At 37.4% G+C, this 18,692-nt stretch overlaps 1 protein-coding gene and 1 long non-coding RNA gene across 2 annotated transcripts; both read right to left on the bottom strand.

The window, feature by feature from the left end:
- Positions 1 to 349: 349 nt before the first annotated feature.
- Positions 350 to 18,390, bottom strand: LOC117326743 (sialate O-acetylesterase-like). Its single transcript, XM_033883465.1, has 9 exons — positions 18,300 to 18,390; positions 17,279 to 17,613; positions 16,445 to 16,580; positions 14,154 to 14,313; positions 13,492 to 13,574; positions 12,724 to 12,854; positions 2,546 to 2,700; positions 1,618 to 1,831; positions 350 to 1,054 (listed from the first exon to the last, which is right to left on the bottom strand). Exons 1-9 carry the CDS (start codon positions 18,352 to 18,354, stop codon positions 824 to 826), a joined length of 1,500 nt encoding a protein of 499 aa, XP_033739356.1. The 5' UTR covers positions 18,355 to 18,390; the 3' UTR covers positions 350 to 823.
- Positions 11,281 to 12,581, bottom strand: LOC117327045. Its single transcript, XR_004532565.1, has 2 exons — positions 12,418 to 12,581; positions 11,281 to 11,849 (listed from the first exon to the last, which is right to left on the bottom strand). It is a non-coding gene; the product is annotated as an uncharacterized LOC117327045 (long non-coding RNA).
- Positions 18,391 to 18,692: the final 302 nt, after the last annotated feature.

Here is an 18,692-nt window from a genome sequence, read left to right as displayed (position 1 = left end):
TCCACTTCATCGACACCCGCCATATAAATCAAGGTCACATTCAGGTAATGTCAGGTTCTCAGGTGAGAACCAGGGTAATTACAGTGGAGAATGGTATGAACGCGGTCTTTATCTTATTTCAAAACAACATTCCGGTTGTTCTAGAGGTGATTAGGGTAATCACAATTTTACACAATATCAAAATCAGACTAAAATAATTTGTGGTAAAACTAACTTGACACTATATTATAAAACTGTTACATTTGTCAATATCTTCCTACCTGTCTTTTCAAAGGAACACATACACAAAATTTAACGAACTTACACATGTTGGAGTGTAATGGACATTTTTTTCATTATTTCACGATTCTACACATGTTGCAGTGTAATGAACATTTTTTATTATTTCACGATTTTACATATGTTGGAGTGTAATGAACATTTTTTATTATTTCACGATTCTACACATGTTGGAGTGTAATGGACATTTTTTTTATTATTTCACGATTCTACACATGTTGGAGTGTAATGGACATTTTTTATTATTTCACGATTCTACACATGTTGGAGTGTAATGAACATTTTTTATTATTTCACGATTCTACACATGTTGGAGTGTAATGGACATTTTTTTATTACTTCACGATTCTACACATGTTGGAGTGTAATGAACATTTTTTATTATTTCACGATTCTACACATGTTGGAGTGTAATGGACATTTTTTATTATTTCACGATTCTACACATGTTGGAGTGTAATGGACATTTTTTATTATTTCACGATTCTACACATGTTGGAGTGTAATGGACATTTTTTTTATTATTTCACGATTTTACACGTGATTAGTGGAGGCTGTGGTAGAATGGTGGAGCTGGTAGGTCGTTGTCTCTCCCGTACACAGCACACTGTTTGAATTCACACGGACTCTCCCTCCAGGCGTACCGGACTGCAGACACGGACACGTTACCACATTTAGTTGTATCAAGCGTGACGGATGACACGCCATGTGATACAATTGGGACAGATTTCCAGTACCGATGCGTGGCGGCACATTGACGAGCCAAGCAGCAAACCTTGTATAACAAAAGTATGAACATGCTGCACTAAAACGTCACATGGGTGTTTCACAAGGAAAATATTTATAAATCAGAAGAATGTATTTTGAGATTTGATATTGCAATTTAAAAAAGGGATATATCAAATCAACAAAACCGATATTTTTCGCTGTATAAATGTTTGGTATTTCATATCTGAACGGCCTATATATTCCCAAACTTCAAAACAAAGATCAAATTCACAATGAACAAGTGACCAAGGAAAATATGTATGTACATGGATTTGAGCTACATAAGTTTTCTCCACAAGAATTCTGAAAAAAAAAAAATTAAATCTTCGATGTATTTTCAGGAAATGAAAAAAATGTAATACGCGTGATATGTAATTATTATTATACCAAATTTATATACATATATTTTAAATAAGGATTATTTTCTGGTTGGTATACTTATAACTAGTATATGATGATAAGCAGACAACATATCCAAAAAGTAAAACAATATGTAGATGACATTTTAGTGTCGGGTTATAGGTGGCGTAGAGAAACCAACATCTACATTTTGTCTTTTTTCTTTTTTACCTCAAATTCGGCGCCTACTCCTGTTCGCGTAGCATTGGCGGTCAGTGTGATGGGAGATCGCCCATGGTCATACTCTATGTTTAAGGAATGACCGGTCACGTGGTATGCAGAAGGATATGGACCCTCGTAATCTAGCCCCGGTTGATGGTACGCAACGCCGAGAGCTGCGAGTGCGAGTCGGGAGGCCACATCGTGTTTGTATCGGGGATGAATACTGCATTAGTAAATTCCATCCATTTTAATTCATATTAAATAATTCATGCGACTGGGGTATTATAAATATATAATCAAAAATAAATTGTAAGCCGCGTGAGATTGATTTATAGAAATGTTTTTTTTACTGAAGCAATGTTCTGAAAAGGCGACATTACAAGCTTGGGGCATTAGATGAATTCCACGTGACTTTCACTGAGCCCGAAGGAATTTTGAACTTTTAAAAATAGGTTATGAAGTAAGTAGTTTCAAGGATATGTTTATGTAGACATTTGTTTGTCCCTTCTGACTTCTGGAATCGCTAAATAACAAGGGTCAACTGAAATCAATGAAACTGCTTAAAAAATATAGTTTTTCATTTTGCTCTTCATCGGCACACGTCAAGTTATGACGTCATAATCACACCTTATAGTTTATTTGCCTAAATTACATGAGCATACCCAATATATGCCTTTTGAGATTAATATCATTTCACTTCAATTTTGATTTATATAACTAATATAATCAATAGAAGGAATGGAAAAGCTGGCATTTTGCCTGAATAAGAAGTGTGGGGTACGCCATTGATATTAAACTAACATTCATTGCTAAACATTTACGACACGAAATATGATCGACCAAAGTTAATAATTTAGCGTTTGTTATAACAGATATCAGTAATTATAAATCTAGACTCCATTCGTATAAAGTGTATAGATTTAAAATGTCCGTTTACCTTCCACGTGGAGATTCAAAGTCGGGCAGATCCATAGCTACTGCCATGAAGGTATTCGGCATCTTGGCGTTTGGAACCTTGCCGTAGCCAGCCGTCTGAGACCATCGCAGGAACGGGAAACCAGTGGCGGCTGAGACGTTTCTGTGAGCCGCAAGCTGTAAATAGTGTCAGATTCTAACGTAAGATCGACGTCATTATTTTGGAAGTATGCTATATTCTCAATGATGATGTGTTGGTCTTATCTTGTTTCAGCGACCTTTGTCATGAAAACATTAACCTAGGTATAGTGACTGTCCTTGTCGTATTCTCGTTTCATTGCTTTGAACTCCATGCGCAATTTCATGAAAGAGCAATTATGTTAAAATTGGATTATGCACTTAAATTTAATGTGCAGAAATATGTCTAATTATGTTCTTTTGATTATGTAAAAAATCTGGTAAAATTAAAATAAATTCCAAAAAAAAAAAGTTTATACATGTAGTATGTGAGAAAGAGGCTGCCTCCAATAAAATGTATTATGACAGACCAATTAAGCTTTGCCAAATCAATTTCGAAAATTTAAAATTAATAAATAATGAAATAACCGACCTGCGGAACAGTGATATTAAGTTTTTTTATGTATTGTGCCCCCTTCCCCCCCCCCCCCCCCCCCCCCCCCCCCCCCCCCCTTTTTTTTTTTTATCTGTACATTTGGTCTGAAACCAACCTTTTTGTCCAAAAAAAAATTAAAAAATTAAAAAAAAAATTAAGATGTGCGTGTACCAATTTATAACTATTTTTGTGCAGTTCAAATACAGTCATTCAACCAGTTAATACGTAAGTATAGTCGTGCATGTACTATTACTGTACATGCGTGTACAACAGCAAGGGAAATAACTCGTATAGAAAACCGACACAGGTAATTCATTTATTCATTCATTTATTTATTTTGACTTTGGTAGATATGACGCGTAAAAACATCTGATAAACGGTAAAAAAATAGAACATACAAATAAGATCAATATTTTGAGAAAGAAAAGATAAATATTGCTGAATTGTTGACTGTTGATAGCCAAATATCAACTTAAATGTACAGTGTTAAATTGTTAATTTAAACTATGTGTGACTGATTTATCCTATAGAGAAAAAAGAAACGATTTTAGATCAATCGTCTTAGATCGCTATCTGTTCGTTTTATAGCATATCAATGGGAATTCATCGCTTAATGAACGCGACAACTTTGTAGTCATCATCGATGATCCGCCACTCACTCTTGCTGAATGATGACAGACAGATAACGGACGTCAAACTTGTTTATTCAACATAACACTATAGTTAAAACCATAGTTAACACCGTAAGAACTGAAATGTGAAACAAAATACTCTTATGAGTCCTAACATAGTGACAAATATTCTATTTCATACTAAACATACTGTTTTTCCTATATAGCTAACATTGTTGACTAGAATACTGAATACTAGTATCATAATATTGACAAATCAACAATATAATTACTTGAAAATTAAAGGTACATTGTACAATCAAAGACTTTGTTGTTACTATAACTATTGACATATTAACTCTGATATCAATTAGCCTCATCGTTAATGGTCATATTATCATGTCTGAGAACTGAACTCATAGACAACATTCTAATAGATAGTATTATAAACACTATAACAATTTAGTATTTAACTATTCACACATGTGATTAACAATTATAGATTGAATCATTACAATATATAGGTACTGTACTGCACACTATAATAGATCTATACTTGTACATGCATATATAAACTTACGCTGTGGTGACACCTAGCCTGACTTCTGATTTAAGGCATTTCAAAAAATAGGCTTGCACATGTGCTCTACAATTAAGTAAAATACATTGTGAGCAGTTACAACACTAATATCAATAGTAATCTACAAACATAGGGAAGTACTTATTACCCTCGGATATATATGAAGATATATGTATGTGGAGATTGTAATAAACTCAAACTGGCATACTATATTATTATATAACTACAACTACACAGTGTATACAAATAAATCACAGCAGCACTAAATACTGACATCTGTAATCATATGACTAGGAGACTGTAACTTTCCTTAACAGACTTAAAATACGCATTTATCGATAAAATGACAATTAATGGTAAATCAAACAATGGGAGGTAATGCTACACATTAATTTTACATTTTAGTTACACAAGTAAAAGGCTCCATGTAATCAGCGAGGCACTGTTTTGCCATACATATAAAATGGGACGAAATGACTTGCACTGTTTCGAAAAATACTAACATATCGCTTAACCGAACAATACTGAATTAATGTCTAAATTTGACAATCGAACGTCGATCCACATTACTTATGTGATATTTGTCAAACAATATATACCGTATTGACATTGCAAAATATACCAAAAAACTTACAAATGCACTGCGGTCTTGTAACGCTGTAAAACGTGTTTATAATTTCTGGCGTTCTTCTGCAATAAGAAGAGCGACACTACGGGGGATAACTCATGACAAACAACTACTAAATATCACGTACTGACGTAGGCTATACCAAGGGAGGTAATTCCTACTGCTGGTCCAGCACACTCCCCGTCTGATATTAGTAATATCACTATTTTCTACTACAAATTATAAATGTTAAACAACCAGAATACACAGTTCTTCATTTACAGAGTCCATAGTCTACTTTTCAAGAAGAAGAACCATTTCTGTTATCGGACGCGTTAACACAGTCACTCTGTTGTCCTTTGCGACGCGAACTTCAGCTTTGCGAACCCTATTGTCACATTCACTTTTAAACACAGTTTGAATGATTCCTAACGCCCAATCGTTGCGCGGTAGTGATTTATCTCTGAGAAGCACAATATCTCCTTCCTTGAGGTCTCGTTGATCATCCTGCCACTTCCTACGTGGCTGTAGGGTTTGAAGGTAACCTTCGCGCCATTTCTTCCAGAACATTTCAGAGAGGGCCTGGACTCTGCGCCAATGACCCTTATAGATGTCTCTTTCGGAGAAATTCAATGCTGTAACTGGGTCATAGTAATTCACTTTCTGATTCAGAAGAACAGCTGGGCTTAAGATTTCCGGGGATTTTGGATCATGCGAAATGGAGGCAACTGGTCGAGAGTTGACAATGGCGCACACCTCAGCCATGAATGTCACCAAAATCTCATGCGTTAGACTTTTGCCTGCAGCACCCATTAACATAGAATCAAGTATTCTCCTAACTACCCCAATCATTCGCTCCCACACTCCACCCATGTGGGAGGAATGTGGAGCGTTGAATTTCCACACGATGCCAGAATCATTGAGATAAGAGGCAGTAGGTCCATCTCCAACATTAACGCTGTCAATGTGTAACTCGTTCACAGCTCCAACAAAGTTTGTTCCACAGTCTGAACGTATTTCTTTCACGTTGCCTCTGATAGCAACAAACCGTCGCAGAGCGTTGATGAATGATGAGCTAGACATTTCTTCTGTTACCTCCACGTGTATGGCACGTGTCGTCAGACACGTGAACAGCATTCCCCACCGCTTCGAGTTTGCTGATCCACCTCGCGTCTTCCTAGTGACTACGGACCAAGGTCCGAAGGCATCAACACCTACGGAGGTCAACGGGGGCCCTGGAACAAGTCGATCCTTAGGGAGATCAGACATCTTTTGATGTTCCAGGGGCCTTCGAAGTTTCCGGCACGTAACACAGCTACTAATGATACTGGTGATCAACCTTTTAGCACCTACTATCCAGTAACCATTGTTTCTTAATGAACCTTCCGTGATAAGCCGTCCTTGATGATATACTGCTTTATGATGATGCTGGACTAAAAACTTTGTCAGACAATGTTTACTAGGTAAAACTATGGGATTAGTTTCCTCGATAGGAAGATCGCTCTTTCCTAGACGTCCCCCTACACGCAAGACACCAGAACCATCCAGATAAGGGTCCAAATTCCTGATGTGACTTGACATGGGCACATGTTTTCCTTCCCTTAGACACAAAACTTCTTCATGGTAAGCATGCTCTTGAATAAGTCTAATGATAACAGCAGTAGATTCCTTGATTAGATGTGTTGTGCTCTCAGTCGGAGAGTCCGGGGTAAGTTTTCCCTTGAAGCGACGAGCAGCTCTCTTAATCAGGACTATGACATTCACTAGTTTGCGCCAGTTAGACAAATCTTGTAAGCGGTCAATGAAGCTTTCTTCTAAAACAGTTTTACGGGAAGCTACTGTGACTTCCGGTCGCAGCTCCTTGTCATCATCTGGCTCTACTAATGGAAACTCCCTTGGTGTTATAGCAAAGTTTTTATAGAGTTGTTCAGGACCTCGCAGCCAGTTGCTGTTTGCAAAATCCTCTGGCTTGGTGGAAGAACGAGTAGCAAGATCAGCTGGATTTTCTCTAGTATTGACGTATGACCACTGATCTGCTCGACAGCTGCGCAAAATCCTTTCCACGCGATTAGCAACATATGTGTAGAACCTGCGTGTCTTGTTATTAACATACCCTAAAACGACCTTACTGTCACTGTAGTACCTCACGGATTGTAGAGATATATGGAGAGATTCGCAAAGAAATTCAGCAAGTTCAACTGCCATGACGGCTGCGCACAGCTCAAGTCTAGGTATAGTGTGTCCTCTAACTGGGGCTATCTTTGACTTTCCTGCCGCAAAACCAGTATGGTATATTCCATCGTGTAAAGTAACCACATATGCCACCGTCGCAATCGCCTTCTCCGAGGCGTCGGAGTAGATATGTAGTTCTACCCCGTCCGATGTGCTGAGGGAAAAAGGAACGAACATTCGTTGAATGGAGATGTCCTTCAGTTGTTCCAGAGACCTTGTCCAAACATTCCACTTTTCCAGTTGCTCTGTAGCTATAGGTTCATCCCATCCGGTACCAGTAGCAATCTCCCTGAAGAGAATACGACCATGGATTGTGATTGGTGATAGGAAACCGATCGGGTCAAATATGCTGTTTAAAGTGGAGAGCATGCCCCGACGGGTTTCCGGTTTAGTATTGACCTGGATATCGAACTTGAAAGAGTCTGTGTTTAGGTCCCAGGACATGCCCAAACTGTGCTGTACCGGCAGTGCATCCTTGTCAAAGTTCAAAGATTTCAATGTTTGACACTGATCTTCTTCATGAAAGGCGTTCATCACCTCAGGGTTGTTTGAGGTTATTTTATGCAAACGAATGTTTCCGTTAGTCTTCAACACCAACTGGGTACGTTTCACGACATCAGCTGCTAGTTGTGCGGTAGGACGAGATAGCAGACAGTCGTCGACATAAAAATCCTGGTTAACTAGATCCTTGACATCTTTCTCGGCATCCTCAACCGCTTTACGTAGGGCGTAGGTGGCAACAGCTGGTGACGGGCTATTACCGAATACATGCGCTCGCATTCGATATTCTATTAGTTCCTCAGTAGGATCATTGTTCCTGTACCATAGGAAACGCAGGAAATCTCTGTGTTCTTTCTTCACGAGAAACCTGTAAAACATTTGTTCCACATCGGCAGTCACTGCATACAAATCGTTTCTAAAGCGAAGGAGAATTGACAGTAAACTATTGGTAAGGTTAGGTCCAGACAGGAGAGTTCCATTAAGAGAAATGCCTTCGTAAGTCGCAGACGAATCGAATACTCCCCTGATCTTATCGGGCTTCTTCGGATGATACACCCCGAATATGGGCAAGTACCATACCTCGTCAGTTGTAGGTGGGGCTACCTCTGCTGCTTTAGAGTCAAGGACCTTTTGCATGAAGGATACAAAATGCTCTCGCTTTGTAGGGTTCTTCTTAAGAGACGCATCCAGGATCATAGCTCTCTTCCATGCAACAGGTCTGTTGTTGGGCATTCTAGACTTTGGGTATCGAAAAGGTAAAGGTGCTGTCCAAAATCCTTCTGTATCTTTATGGCACTCTTCATTCATTACATCAAGGAACTGACGATCTTCAACAGACAGACTGACCTTCTCATCATCCTTCGTTTTAACAAAGATGTGGTCGTTCTCCGAACTCTCTTTAGTATACAGGTTGAAGTCACACGGTTGGAATATAGAACCCCTACTGTTGATTATAGCAGTTTTCATTACCTTGACAGTACTAGGAGGATGCACTTTGCCTAAGCAAACTTCCCCTATAACTACCCATCCTAAGCTCAACTTCTGTGCAAATGGCGCTCGTCTAGGTCCTACTATCTGCCTTTGAACTTGATGTGCCTCGGGTAAATCTCTTCCAATCAGAAGCCCTATGTGACAATCCGATCGGAACTTAGGAATATGGTCTTTCAGTTCCTTTAAGTGGCTATGATGTAGAACAACCTCTGGAGTAGCTGCCTCAGATCTGTCTTGTGGTATATCATCACATTCTATAGTACTCGGTAGTAAGTGACTCGAAAATCCATCAATCGAACTAACGACTAATCCGTCAGCCTTGCGTCCAGAAGCTTGAGCAGTTCCGGTACATGAAGAAATAGTGTAGCAGTAATCCTCGCCCTGCACTCCTAGTTGGTCAAGAAGCTCTGGACTAATCAGTGTCCTATTACTTTGGTCGTCTATCACTGCGTAAACTGTAATGGCCTTTTCTGGTTGCTCAGCCGGAAACACATTTACCAGTAAAGTTTTAGCACAGGATCTGCCACCGATTCCTTGTCCACATACTGCAGTACACTTCGTTGTTACACTTTGAACTTGCTCCCCGCCATGAGGAATCATTTCTGAATGGCTAAAATCCTTACGCTCACTCTCATTAGTTTGATGTAAACCAGTAGGGTGTTGTTTGCTTCCACATTGCTTACATTTAATGATGGCCTTGCATTCTTTAGCCATGTGTGAGTTAGTCTCACCACATTTGAAACAGATCTTATGTTCTTTCAACAAAAGTTTCCTCTCCGCCAAAGGTTTCCTTCTGAATTCTCTGCACTCATTGAGGGAATGAGTCGTGGAGTTATGAACTGCACAGAATTTGACATTAACTTCCTTTTCTCCCGAATTAACTTCCGTTTTCTTCACTGTGATTGGTCTGTAGACGTTGGTTCTCGCAGGATTCTTGGAATCTTCTCTGGTCGACTTTTCGTTTTGTAACACGAAACTTGGATCATTCATCAGTCGGGCCATTTCCTTTATAAAGGTTACAAAAAATACGAAAGGAGGGAAGGCAACATGTCTCGTGTTTTTGTATGAAAAGGCTCGATCGGTCCACTTAGATTGTACACGTGTCGGCAGTTTTGTCAATACCGGCCTCACACCTAATGGAGAGTCATAATGCGACAAGATCTGGTGATATTTAGGATCATCCTTCAATACTTCGATTTCTGTGAGAACATCTGCAAGTTCATACATCTTGGTCTTGTCAATAAGTTTAGGAAAACTATCTAATTTTGTTTGTAAAGCTGCCTCTACTGCTTCAGCACTGCCATACCTTTCGTCAAGGCGTTCCCATAAAAGTTTCTTGCCGAGAGCTGGATTGCTGCCATTACTACTCCTTATACTTGAAGCATATGTCGATGACACAGGACCCAGCCATTTCACAAGAAGATCAAGTTCTTCACCTGGTGTAATGGAGGCTTCTTTCATGACTGACTGAAATGTAGTTTTCCAGCTAAGGTATGAATTGGATTTGTCGTTGAAATTCATAAGTCTTGAGGATGCGAGTTCCTTGCGCATGAGGAAGTTTACTAATGAAGGTACAACTTCATCCTTGGTCGTAGTTACCGGTACAGGCAGTGAGACTGTAACTGGGTTGTTGGTTGGTTCCACTATCAACTCAGTGCTCTCAGTGCCTTCAGTGCTTTCAGCACTTTGATGTGTGTTGACATAACTCCTAGTACGCTCATAAGCACTTTCAACTCGTTTAGGTAAGGTAAAGTTCTCAGACTCACTGCTATCTCTCTGGGAGCTTAACTCTTCATACACAACTGCTTCGGCTTCAGCCTCTGCACATTCTCTCTCCTCCTTCACAATATTCAAGTCTATTTCCAATTCCTGTCGATGACGTTGTGACTTAGCTTTGGAAACTGCCTCCTGTTCGGCCAACACAGCTTGTTGTTTAAGCAGCATGGCTTCTTTCTTCATGAACTCTTTAGCCGCCTTGGCCTTCTCAGCTTTAGCTCTAACTCGCAATGCTTCGGAGTTAGAACTAGATGTACGACTAGATTTAGACCTGTGAGACCTGTGACTGCTTGAATGCTGTGATGCCCTCTCTGCAAGTAATTCTTGTTTAGAGTCCAACTGCTTTAGGATGCTCTGAACCAATTCATCACACTTGCCATCTTCGTGAGTGTGGATCGAAACGAGACGGATACTTTCATCTGTGTAATTTGCATGAAGGTAACTGGTAAAATCTCTACATGCCAATCTATATTTCCCATATATCAGGCATAAATTCCTCTTAGTCTCATTGAGAGCTTCTAAGGTTTCCTCAAAAGAACCAGTTCTTTTGTTTATGTACTCATATACATCTTGCCAGGTTGATCTGATAAGCGTCTGATACTTCTCTACCTGTTTACCATAGTTTTCTGCAGCTTTAGGTGTCAGGGTCCTAACTCTCTGCTTTCTCTCTGGGGTAGGAACCTCGTCCAGGTTTTTATCAGCTGTGGTAAGCTGCTCATCTAATGTTTTCTCAGCGGTAGACATGCTGAAACTCTTACCTTAAATCAACTGGCTTCAGGATAGTCAGTGTCACAGCTTCTTACTGATCCGCCACTCACTCTTGCTGAATGATGACAGACAGATAACGGACGTCAAACTTGTTTATTCAACATAACACTATAGTTAAAACCATAGTTAACACCGTAAGAACTGAAATGTGAAACAAAATACTCTTATGAGTCCTAACATAGTGACAAATATTCTATTTCATACTAAACATACTGTTTTTCCTATATAGCTAACATTGTTGACTAGAATACTGAATACTAGTATCATAATATTGACAAATCAACAATATAATTACTTGAAAATTAAAGGTACATTGTACAATCAAAGACTTTGTTGTTACTATAACTATTGACATATTAACTCTGATATCAATTAGCCTCATCGTTAATGGTCATATTATCATGTCTGAGAACTGAACTCATAGACAACATTCTAATAGATAGTATTATAAACACTATAACAATTTAGTATTTAACTATTCACACATGTGATTAACAATTATAGATTGAATCATTACAATATATAGGTACTGTACTGCACACTATAATAGATCTATACTTGTACATGCATATATAAACTTACGCTGTGGTGACACCTAGCCTGACTTCTGATTTAAGGCATTTCAAAAAATAGGCTTGCACATGTGCTCTACAATTAAGTAAAATACATTGTGAGCAGTTACAACACTAATATCAATAGTAATCTACAAACATAGGGAAGTACTTATTACCCTCGGATATATATGAAGATATATGTATGTGGAGATTGTAATAAACTCAAACTGGCATACTATATTATTATATAACTACAACTACACAGTGTATACAAATAAATCACAGCAGCACTAAATACTGACATCTGTAATCATATGACTAGGAGACTGTAACTTTCCTTAACAGACTTAAAATACGCATTTATCGATAAAATGACAATTAATGGTAAATCAAACAATGGGAGGTAATGCTACACATTAATTTTACATTTTAGTTACACAAGTAAAAGGCTCCATGTAATCAGCGAGGCACTGTTTTGCCATACATATAAAATGGGACGAAATGACTTGCACTGTTTCGAAAAATACTAACATATCGCTTAACCGAACAATACTGAATTAATGTCTAAATTTGACAATCGAACGTCGATCCACATTACTTATGTGATATTTGTCAAACAATATATACCGTATTGACATTGCAAAATATACCAAAAAACTTACAAATGCACTGCGGTCTTGTAACGCTGTAAAACGTGTTTATAATTTCTGGCGTTCTTCTGCAATAAGAAGAGCGACACTACGGGGGATAACTCATGACAAACAACTACTAAATATCACGTACTGACGTAGGCTATACCAAGGGAGGTAATTCCTACTGCTGGTCCAGCACAATCGATAACTTCACTTTCCTCAAAGTATATCCATTACGACGACGTAATTAAACTTATTCCAGGATTTGAAGATTTTCTACATAAGTAATAACTCTTTAATACGAGCATTTTATTAAATAATAAATTGTAATCTTACTTGAACAAATCCAAATGGGAAACTTGCTGAAGTCGTGTGGAGAGAAGCGGCACTGAACTTGTGTCTCCAGTCAGTTATCATGGCGGGGAACTGACAGGCGTAGAGGTCCGGGTTATGGGCATTTGACTCCCCTTTGAGAAGATTTAAACACATTTTGTCTTATAATCTATATGGACTGTCCTTGTCATTAAATGTTTACTCGAGGAGTTTATATAATAAACTAATATTTCATGACCTGGAAATGGACTATATATGTTGTGTTTGCTAATATTATTTTTATCATTTTAACTTTGTTTTATTATGATAAGCTTTTCAAAAGTTTCAACCATATTTCCAAATATTTTGAGTTAATCAAAGCCACCGTCCAGCTACGAGTGTGATGATACATAGATACTCTGTCGCGAGCACAAAATGTATCCCCCTATACTTTATTGTGAAGTATTGATATGACTTCTGGGCCATATTATCCGAATGTCTTAACATTTTATGCATTACCACAATTATCTTGGTACCAGATGACAGCTGTAATCACTTCTTCACAATTTCTTTACATTTTGATACATTAACACTATTTATATTCATGCCAGATGACAGCTCTCAATTACCACGTCATCACAATGTCTTTACAATTTATACACTTAGACAGTTTACCTTGGTCCCAGACGTCCTAATATTTTATATATTTACTAACACAGCATACTTTGATAACATATGACGTATTCATGTTATAACGTCATCATAATGGCATTTATACATTAAACAGTTTACCTTGATACCAGATGGCACCGTATATGGTATATCGCAGGATCGGAGTCACCATTCCATTCCAAAGTGACGAACTCGGTGCCTTACTTACGTCCACAAGAAGAAAATAAATCGCAAATTCTCACAGGAATAAAATGCCATTTTATAATTTAATGAACATACTTGTAATCAAACAAACTTATTACAAAACAAAATAATTGTACTGTTTTTAAATGGAAATTAATAATATTGATAATTAAACAAAGCAAAAAAAAAAACAAAAAAAACTATTAATTATCAAATATTGATACATTTGACTTTCCTTTTCTATTTCATTCCGTAATGTCACTAAGTGCTGCAATTTGAACAAAGGCTTTTTAGGGAACACAGACTAAAATAACTAACTAAATAAACAAATATGTCAATCAATAAATAAATAAACTGATTACATTTCAGTCGTCTGTAGCAGGCAGTAAGAGTATAAGATGCTTCCCCTGAGCATATTGCATTGGTAATAACTACACCGTTACAATTAGTCACCTCTAATAGCATGCAGTTAAATAAGGCAGGCATAGTCTTGGTTTGCTCCTGCACGATGAAGAAACATACGTACAATATATCTGGAAATGATCTAACAAAATTCAGCTACATACCTAGCAATATATTTGTATTTAAATTTCACAAACCTCTTAGTAGACGTACACGCGTTCAAAGCGTCCTGAGAGGACCATGCCTCTATTTTTGTTCCTCCAACGTTAGTTTCCATCAGGCCAATAGGGTATCCGAACTGCGACGAAAGGCGTTTTCCAAACAGCCAACAGACCGCAGAAAATAAGTTCAGTGAACCTGTTATATAAACATTGGTATTTATACTCAGCAGAAGGGAGTGTATAACTAAATTATTAAATATCTATGTTTCTACAACATTACCATGTGTTATTCAACTCTCAAACCATCAGTTAATCATTACAGCTGTTGATTAACAATCTGTTTATACCACACGTTTTGATGGGCTAACACGGTGAACTTTGACTCAAGCTGCAATTGTTATTGACGTCATCAATAATCTAATGACGTCACATCACCGGGTCCCGGACGTCACCGGTACACTTTATTTGCACACGCGAAATTATACTTGGCCACGTTTCCCTTTGATTCAAGCCGATATTATTGTGGCAGAAACAGGTCACACGACTCGAAATTGTTGGATATGGAATTTATTTCACACTCGTAAGTTATTTTTTAAAAGTTGCAAAAAACACTCGCTAAAGCTCGTGTCTTTTGTAACTTTTAAAAAATAACTTACTCGTGTGAAATAAATTCCATATCCAACAACCACTCGTTGTGTAACCTCTATTTCTACCACAAAAGGCGGATGGTATTCAACTCTCGAAGCATTAAATTGCCATTACAACTGTTGAATACATTCAGTTTATACGAAACGTGGAATAAACTCTACATCAGTTGTGATTGGTTTACACGCTGACCTTTGACGCGTGGTTCCATACGATTTGGTTGGCTAACACTTGAAGGTTGCATCACGATGTACCGGAAATGATAACGCACAAGAAGTAGTTCGCGGCTGTTTTTGTCTTATTATTGTAAACATATATAGATTTATAACAATTAAATATTTTGAAAAGAATGAACTTATTAATTGTTATAACCTTTAACTGATTGTGATATTCCATACATTCAGAAATTGCTACTTCTGTATATTAATTAACGGCATTTCATTTTTTTCATATCCTTACACCACATCCTGATATTGTGAAAAGAACACACGTTGACAAAAACAGGTCAATTCATCCTCAGCTTTTCTATTGTGGTAGAAACGGGTCACATAGACTCGTAGTTATTGTATATATTATTTCTTTAACTCTTGTTATTTATTTTTCCAAAATTAGAAAAAAAAACTCACTCAAGCTCGTGCTTTTGTAATTTTGGATAAAAATAACTCACTCGAGTGAAAGAAATACCGTACACAACGAATCACTCTTTGTATAACCTATGCATACATTATCGTGTAAATGTTCTAAGATGTCTGTGCATGTGTATGTTCCTGCTTTAATGCAGGATAGTTGTATTTTAATGGCATTTTCAATTAAAAAAACAAACAACCGGACAATGGAGCTATTTGTTAGACGTTAGATTATTGGCGCAACCATTTTGATTTCATAAGTATAAGCAAAGGTGAAACGAAAAACCAGACCAAAAACGCGGTCGTTGCCTAATAAGCGTATTATGACGTAATTTTTAAGGAAAGAAAAATGAGGAACATATATAAGTATAAACCGTCGTTTTGTAGGGCTACAGGAAGTCTATGGCAATGACAAACATGGATACACCTTGCGACGCAGCGATCTCAAAAGATAGTCACAATTAAAAAAAAATCTACATATGAATTGATATGATAAGCTATTGTTGTTAAGATAGGTCTTTTCCAGGCAAAGGGGATCATACATTTGGGTACATGATATCTATTGTAGACATCAATGCAAATGGAGCGTGCTCAATGTATCGCAGATAAAGAATTGTAACCAGCTTGTTTAAATGATATTTAGCTACAATCCCATGGGTATTCATATCTTTCATTATGTTTATTTCCTGTAAAATCTAAAAGTACATTTTATTCATTTTACATCAATTGCGAAACAAGATATATAAACTTAAATTAAACACTCTTCTTGACCCCGATGGAAGCACACGAGGGGTCTTACTGTGGAAGGCAACAGAACTATCCCGGGGAAACTCACTTGTTTGGGCAGACGACACCATAACTTTTCACGTCCGATCGAATGAATCGGACCCCTGCCGCATAACTAAAAGGATATTGAATTACAACCGTGCAGCACAACCACCCGACCCGACCCGACCACCCTGTACTGTCAAACCTACTTAAAATATTAATCACCATCCATCGCTTTAATGCCGAAGTATACACCTCCACAAATATAGATATGAATCAAAAAATTACTTTGACTTGGCTTAGACCAAGGGAGATAAGGCCTGTAGTCCTCCAGTGAAACGTTAGATTTTTGCAAACGTTCCCTGAACACGCGTACGTTGACGTAATTTGATGCGTCAGCGTATTCCTGTGTGGCATTGATCAACTGGAAGGGAGAGCAACATTTTAAAAATCAGATGAGACATTTAATATTTGTAAAGTGTATAGATAGACTAGCTCCCTGTCTCTAGAATATGAAAATCATACATAAAATTGAGCTTTATGATTTTGGTAGCTAGCTAGGATATGTCTGATTCTAAGTTTCAAACAAGGGGAAATATTCAAGTATTATAATTTAGTTGAGCGATTGTAATAAAAAAAAACCTTAGGAGCTGGTGGCCCGTCTAACTTTATAGATTATTATGTTTATCAAGTGAAATCCATGTACTTAAGAAGGAATATTATTCAATTCTAAATTTTAAAGAAAATATTTCTTAAATAAAAATATATGAGTCAATTTCAATTTCGAAGTAAATATTTCCTAAGTATGCATATGAATCAATTTCCAACTATGCATGTATATTAGTCAATTTTCAATTTCATGGTAATTATGGTAATCATTTTTTAAGTGTGTTTATTAGTCTGTTTTCAATTTCATAGTAAATGTTTCGTAAGTATGTATGCTAGTCAATTATCAATTACTAAGAAACTATTTCTGAAGTAGATGTATATATATTAGATAATTTTCAACGTCATATTAAATATATCTTAAGTACATCTTTTTAACGCAAAATACACACAAACACATATACCATGTGTAATTACATTACGTATTTACTCATTGTTAAACGATATAGAACGTACCCACTTTAATGGAAACTGCATATTACTCTGACCAGAGCACACCCACACGTCACCAAACATTACGTCTTGTAGAGTCAGCGACCCTAGACTTGACCACGCCGTGAGATTGTAGGGACCGTACTTGTCTGTGTTCATGACCACCTTCGCCATCCACATGAATCCTCCATAACTGTCATGGGTTACATTAGTGTGGGCCACTTCCTCGCCATTCAATGCCACATGAACTGTGTCCCCTAGTTTGGAAGATTTTCCCCAAATAAGAGCACCACGTGGGCCCTTTTGAAGGACCATGTGGTCTGTGTAGCTCGTTGCAAAAGTAAATGTCGACTCACAGACTGGAAAGAGATACTGGCCGATATTAGTATTATACGTGTTATTCATTATCAGGCAATAATAGCAAAATAAATGTGCAATAAAATACTTTATTATGATTTTGTAGGGCTTATAGCATCCTTATATATATCATTTTAAAAGCAGTATAGTAAACAACTAAACACATCTATACTTTTGAGCGTATATATTACTTTATAGATATTTTCTGGGTTTTATTTTCGCGTTATATGTAATGACCGCTAACATAGCTTAATTAAAACTCCACGAATATTAAAAACTTAACAGTATATAGAACAAAAAGCGTCACATATCACAACTATTGTTTCAAGAACACAGATCAAAATTGGAACAGAGAAAGATTCCATTCGGAAGTTTTCATGTTAGAGGATGTTACCGTATTAAATCAAGAAATCAATGCTATCCATCATCTTAAATAATCACAATGTCTCCTCCGTTAGTCATGTCTTTATCTAACTCGATATAACCAGGTTGTATAACTTACTGATCAGTCATATATATAATCCGAAGTAACGCTAAACGTCACCATCCATATTTTGCAATGACAATATTTCTAAGGCACAGTTGCATTCTCTTTGATAGTACCCTCTCTCACTTAGAACACATGTTTTACGACAATGAGTGTTCAGGAAAGACGGTATACGTCTTGGGAGCATTATACAAACCCTACCATGACCGAGCGAGAGAAGAATGATGGAACACAGAAGTACAGCCATAGCGGCCATCGAGCAGTTTGTCAGGAAATAATGGTGTGTAATGTTTGGTATAAGCTTATCTCAGAGACCAAACGAGGTCAGACAAATCCAGACGTTGACAATCTTTTATCTATACAACAAGCGATATGTTTATATCAGAAAATTGAAATGTGAAAGCCTTTGAGTGGTTTAGTGACAGTCTATATCATTGATTTATAACTGTAAACTGTTGAGTATAATATATAGCAAAAACGCATTAATATAATGTCGAGGAGTTTGGGTAGTTTGCAGTGTACCTCAAATTCACAATTGATTGCTGCGCGCCGTGACCAATCGTCCCTCCGCACCTACCCCCCCCCCCCCCCCCC

The sequence above is a fragment of the Pecten maximus genome, chromosome 5 (genome assembly GCF_902652985.1).
Source record: "Pecten maximus chromosome 5, xPecMax1.1, whole genome shotgun sequence".
Classification (NCBI taxonomy): domain Eukaryota; kingdom Metazoa; phylum Mollusca; class Bivalvia; order Pectinida; family Pectinidae; genus Pecten; species Pecten maximus.
Note: the sequence above shows the minus strand (reverse complement) of the source record. Positions and strands in the feature narration are given on the sequence as shown.

Excerpts from the sequence above, each read along its gene's own strand:
- LOC117326743 (XM_033883465.1), bottom strand. The coding sequence starts at position 18,354 with ATGGCCGCTATGGCTGTACTTCTGTGTTCCATCATTCTTCTCTCGCTC. Across the intron at positions 16,581-17,278 it reads TGCAGTTTCCATTAAAGTGG|TTGATCAATGCCACACAGGA; the intron begins GTACGTTCTATA and ends TCTCCCTTCCAG. Across the intron at positions 12,855-13,491 it reads CGGTGCCATCTGGTATCAAG|GGGAGTCAAATGCCCATAAC; the intron begins GTAAACTGTTTA and ends ATCTTCTCAAAG.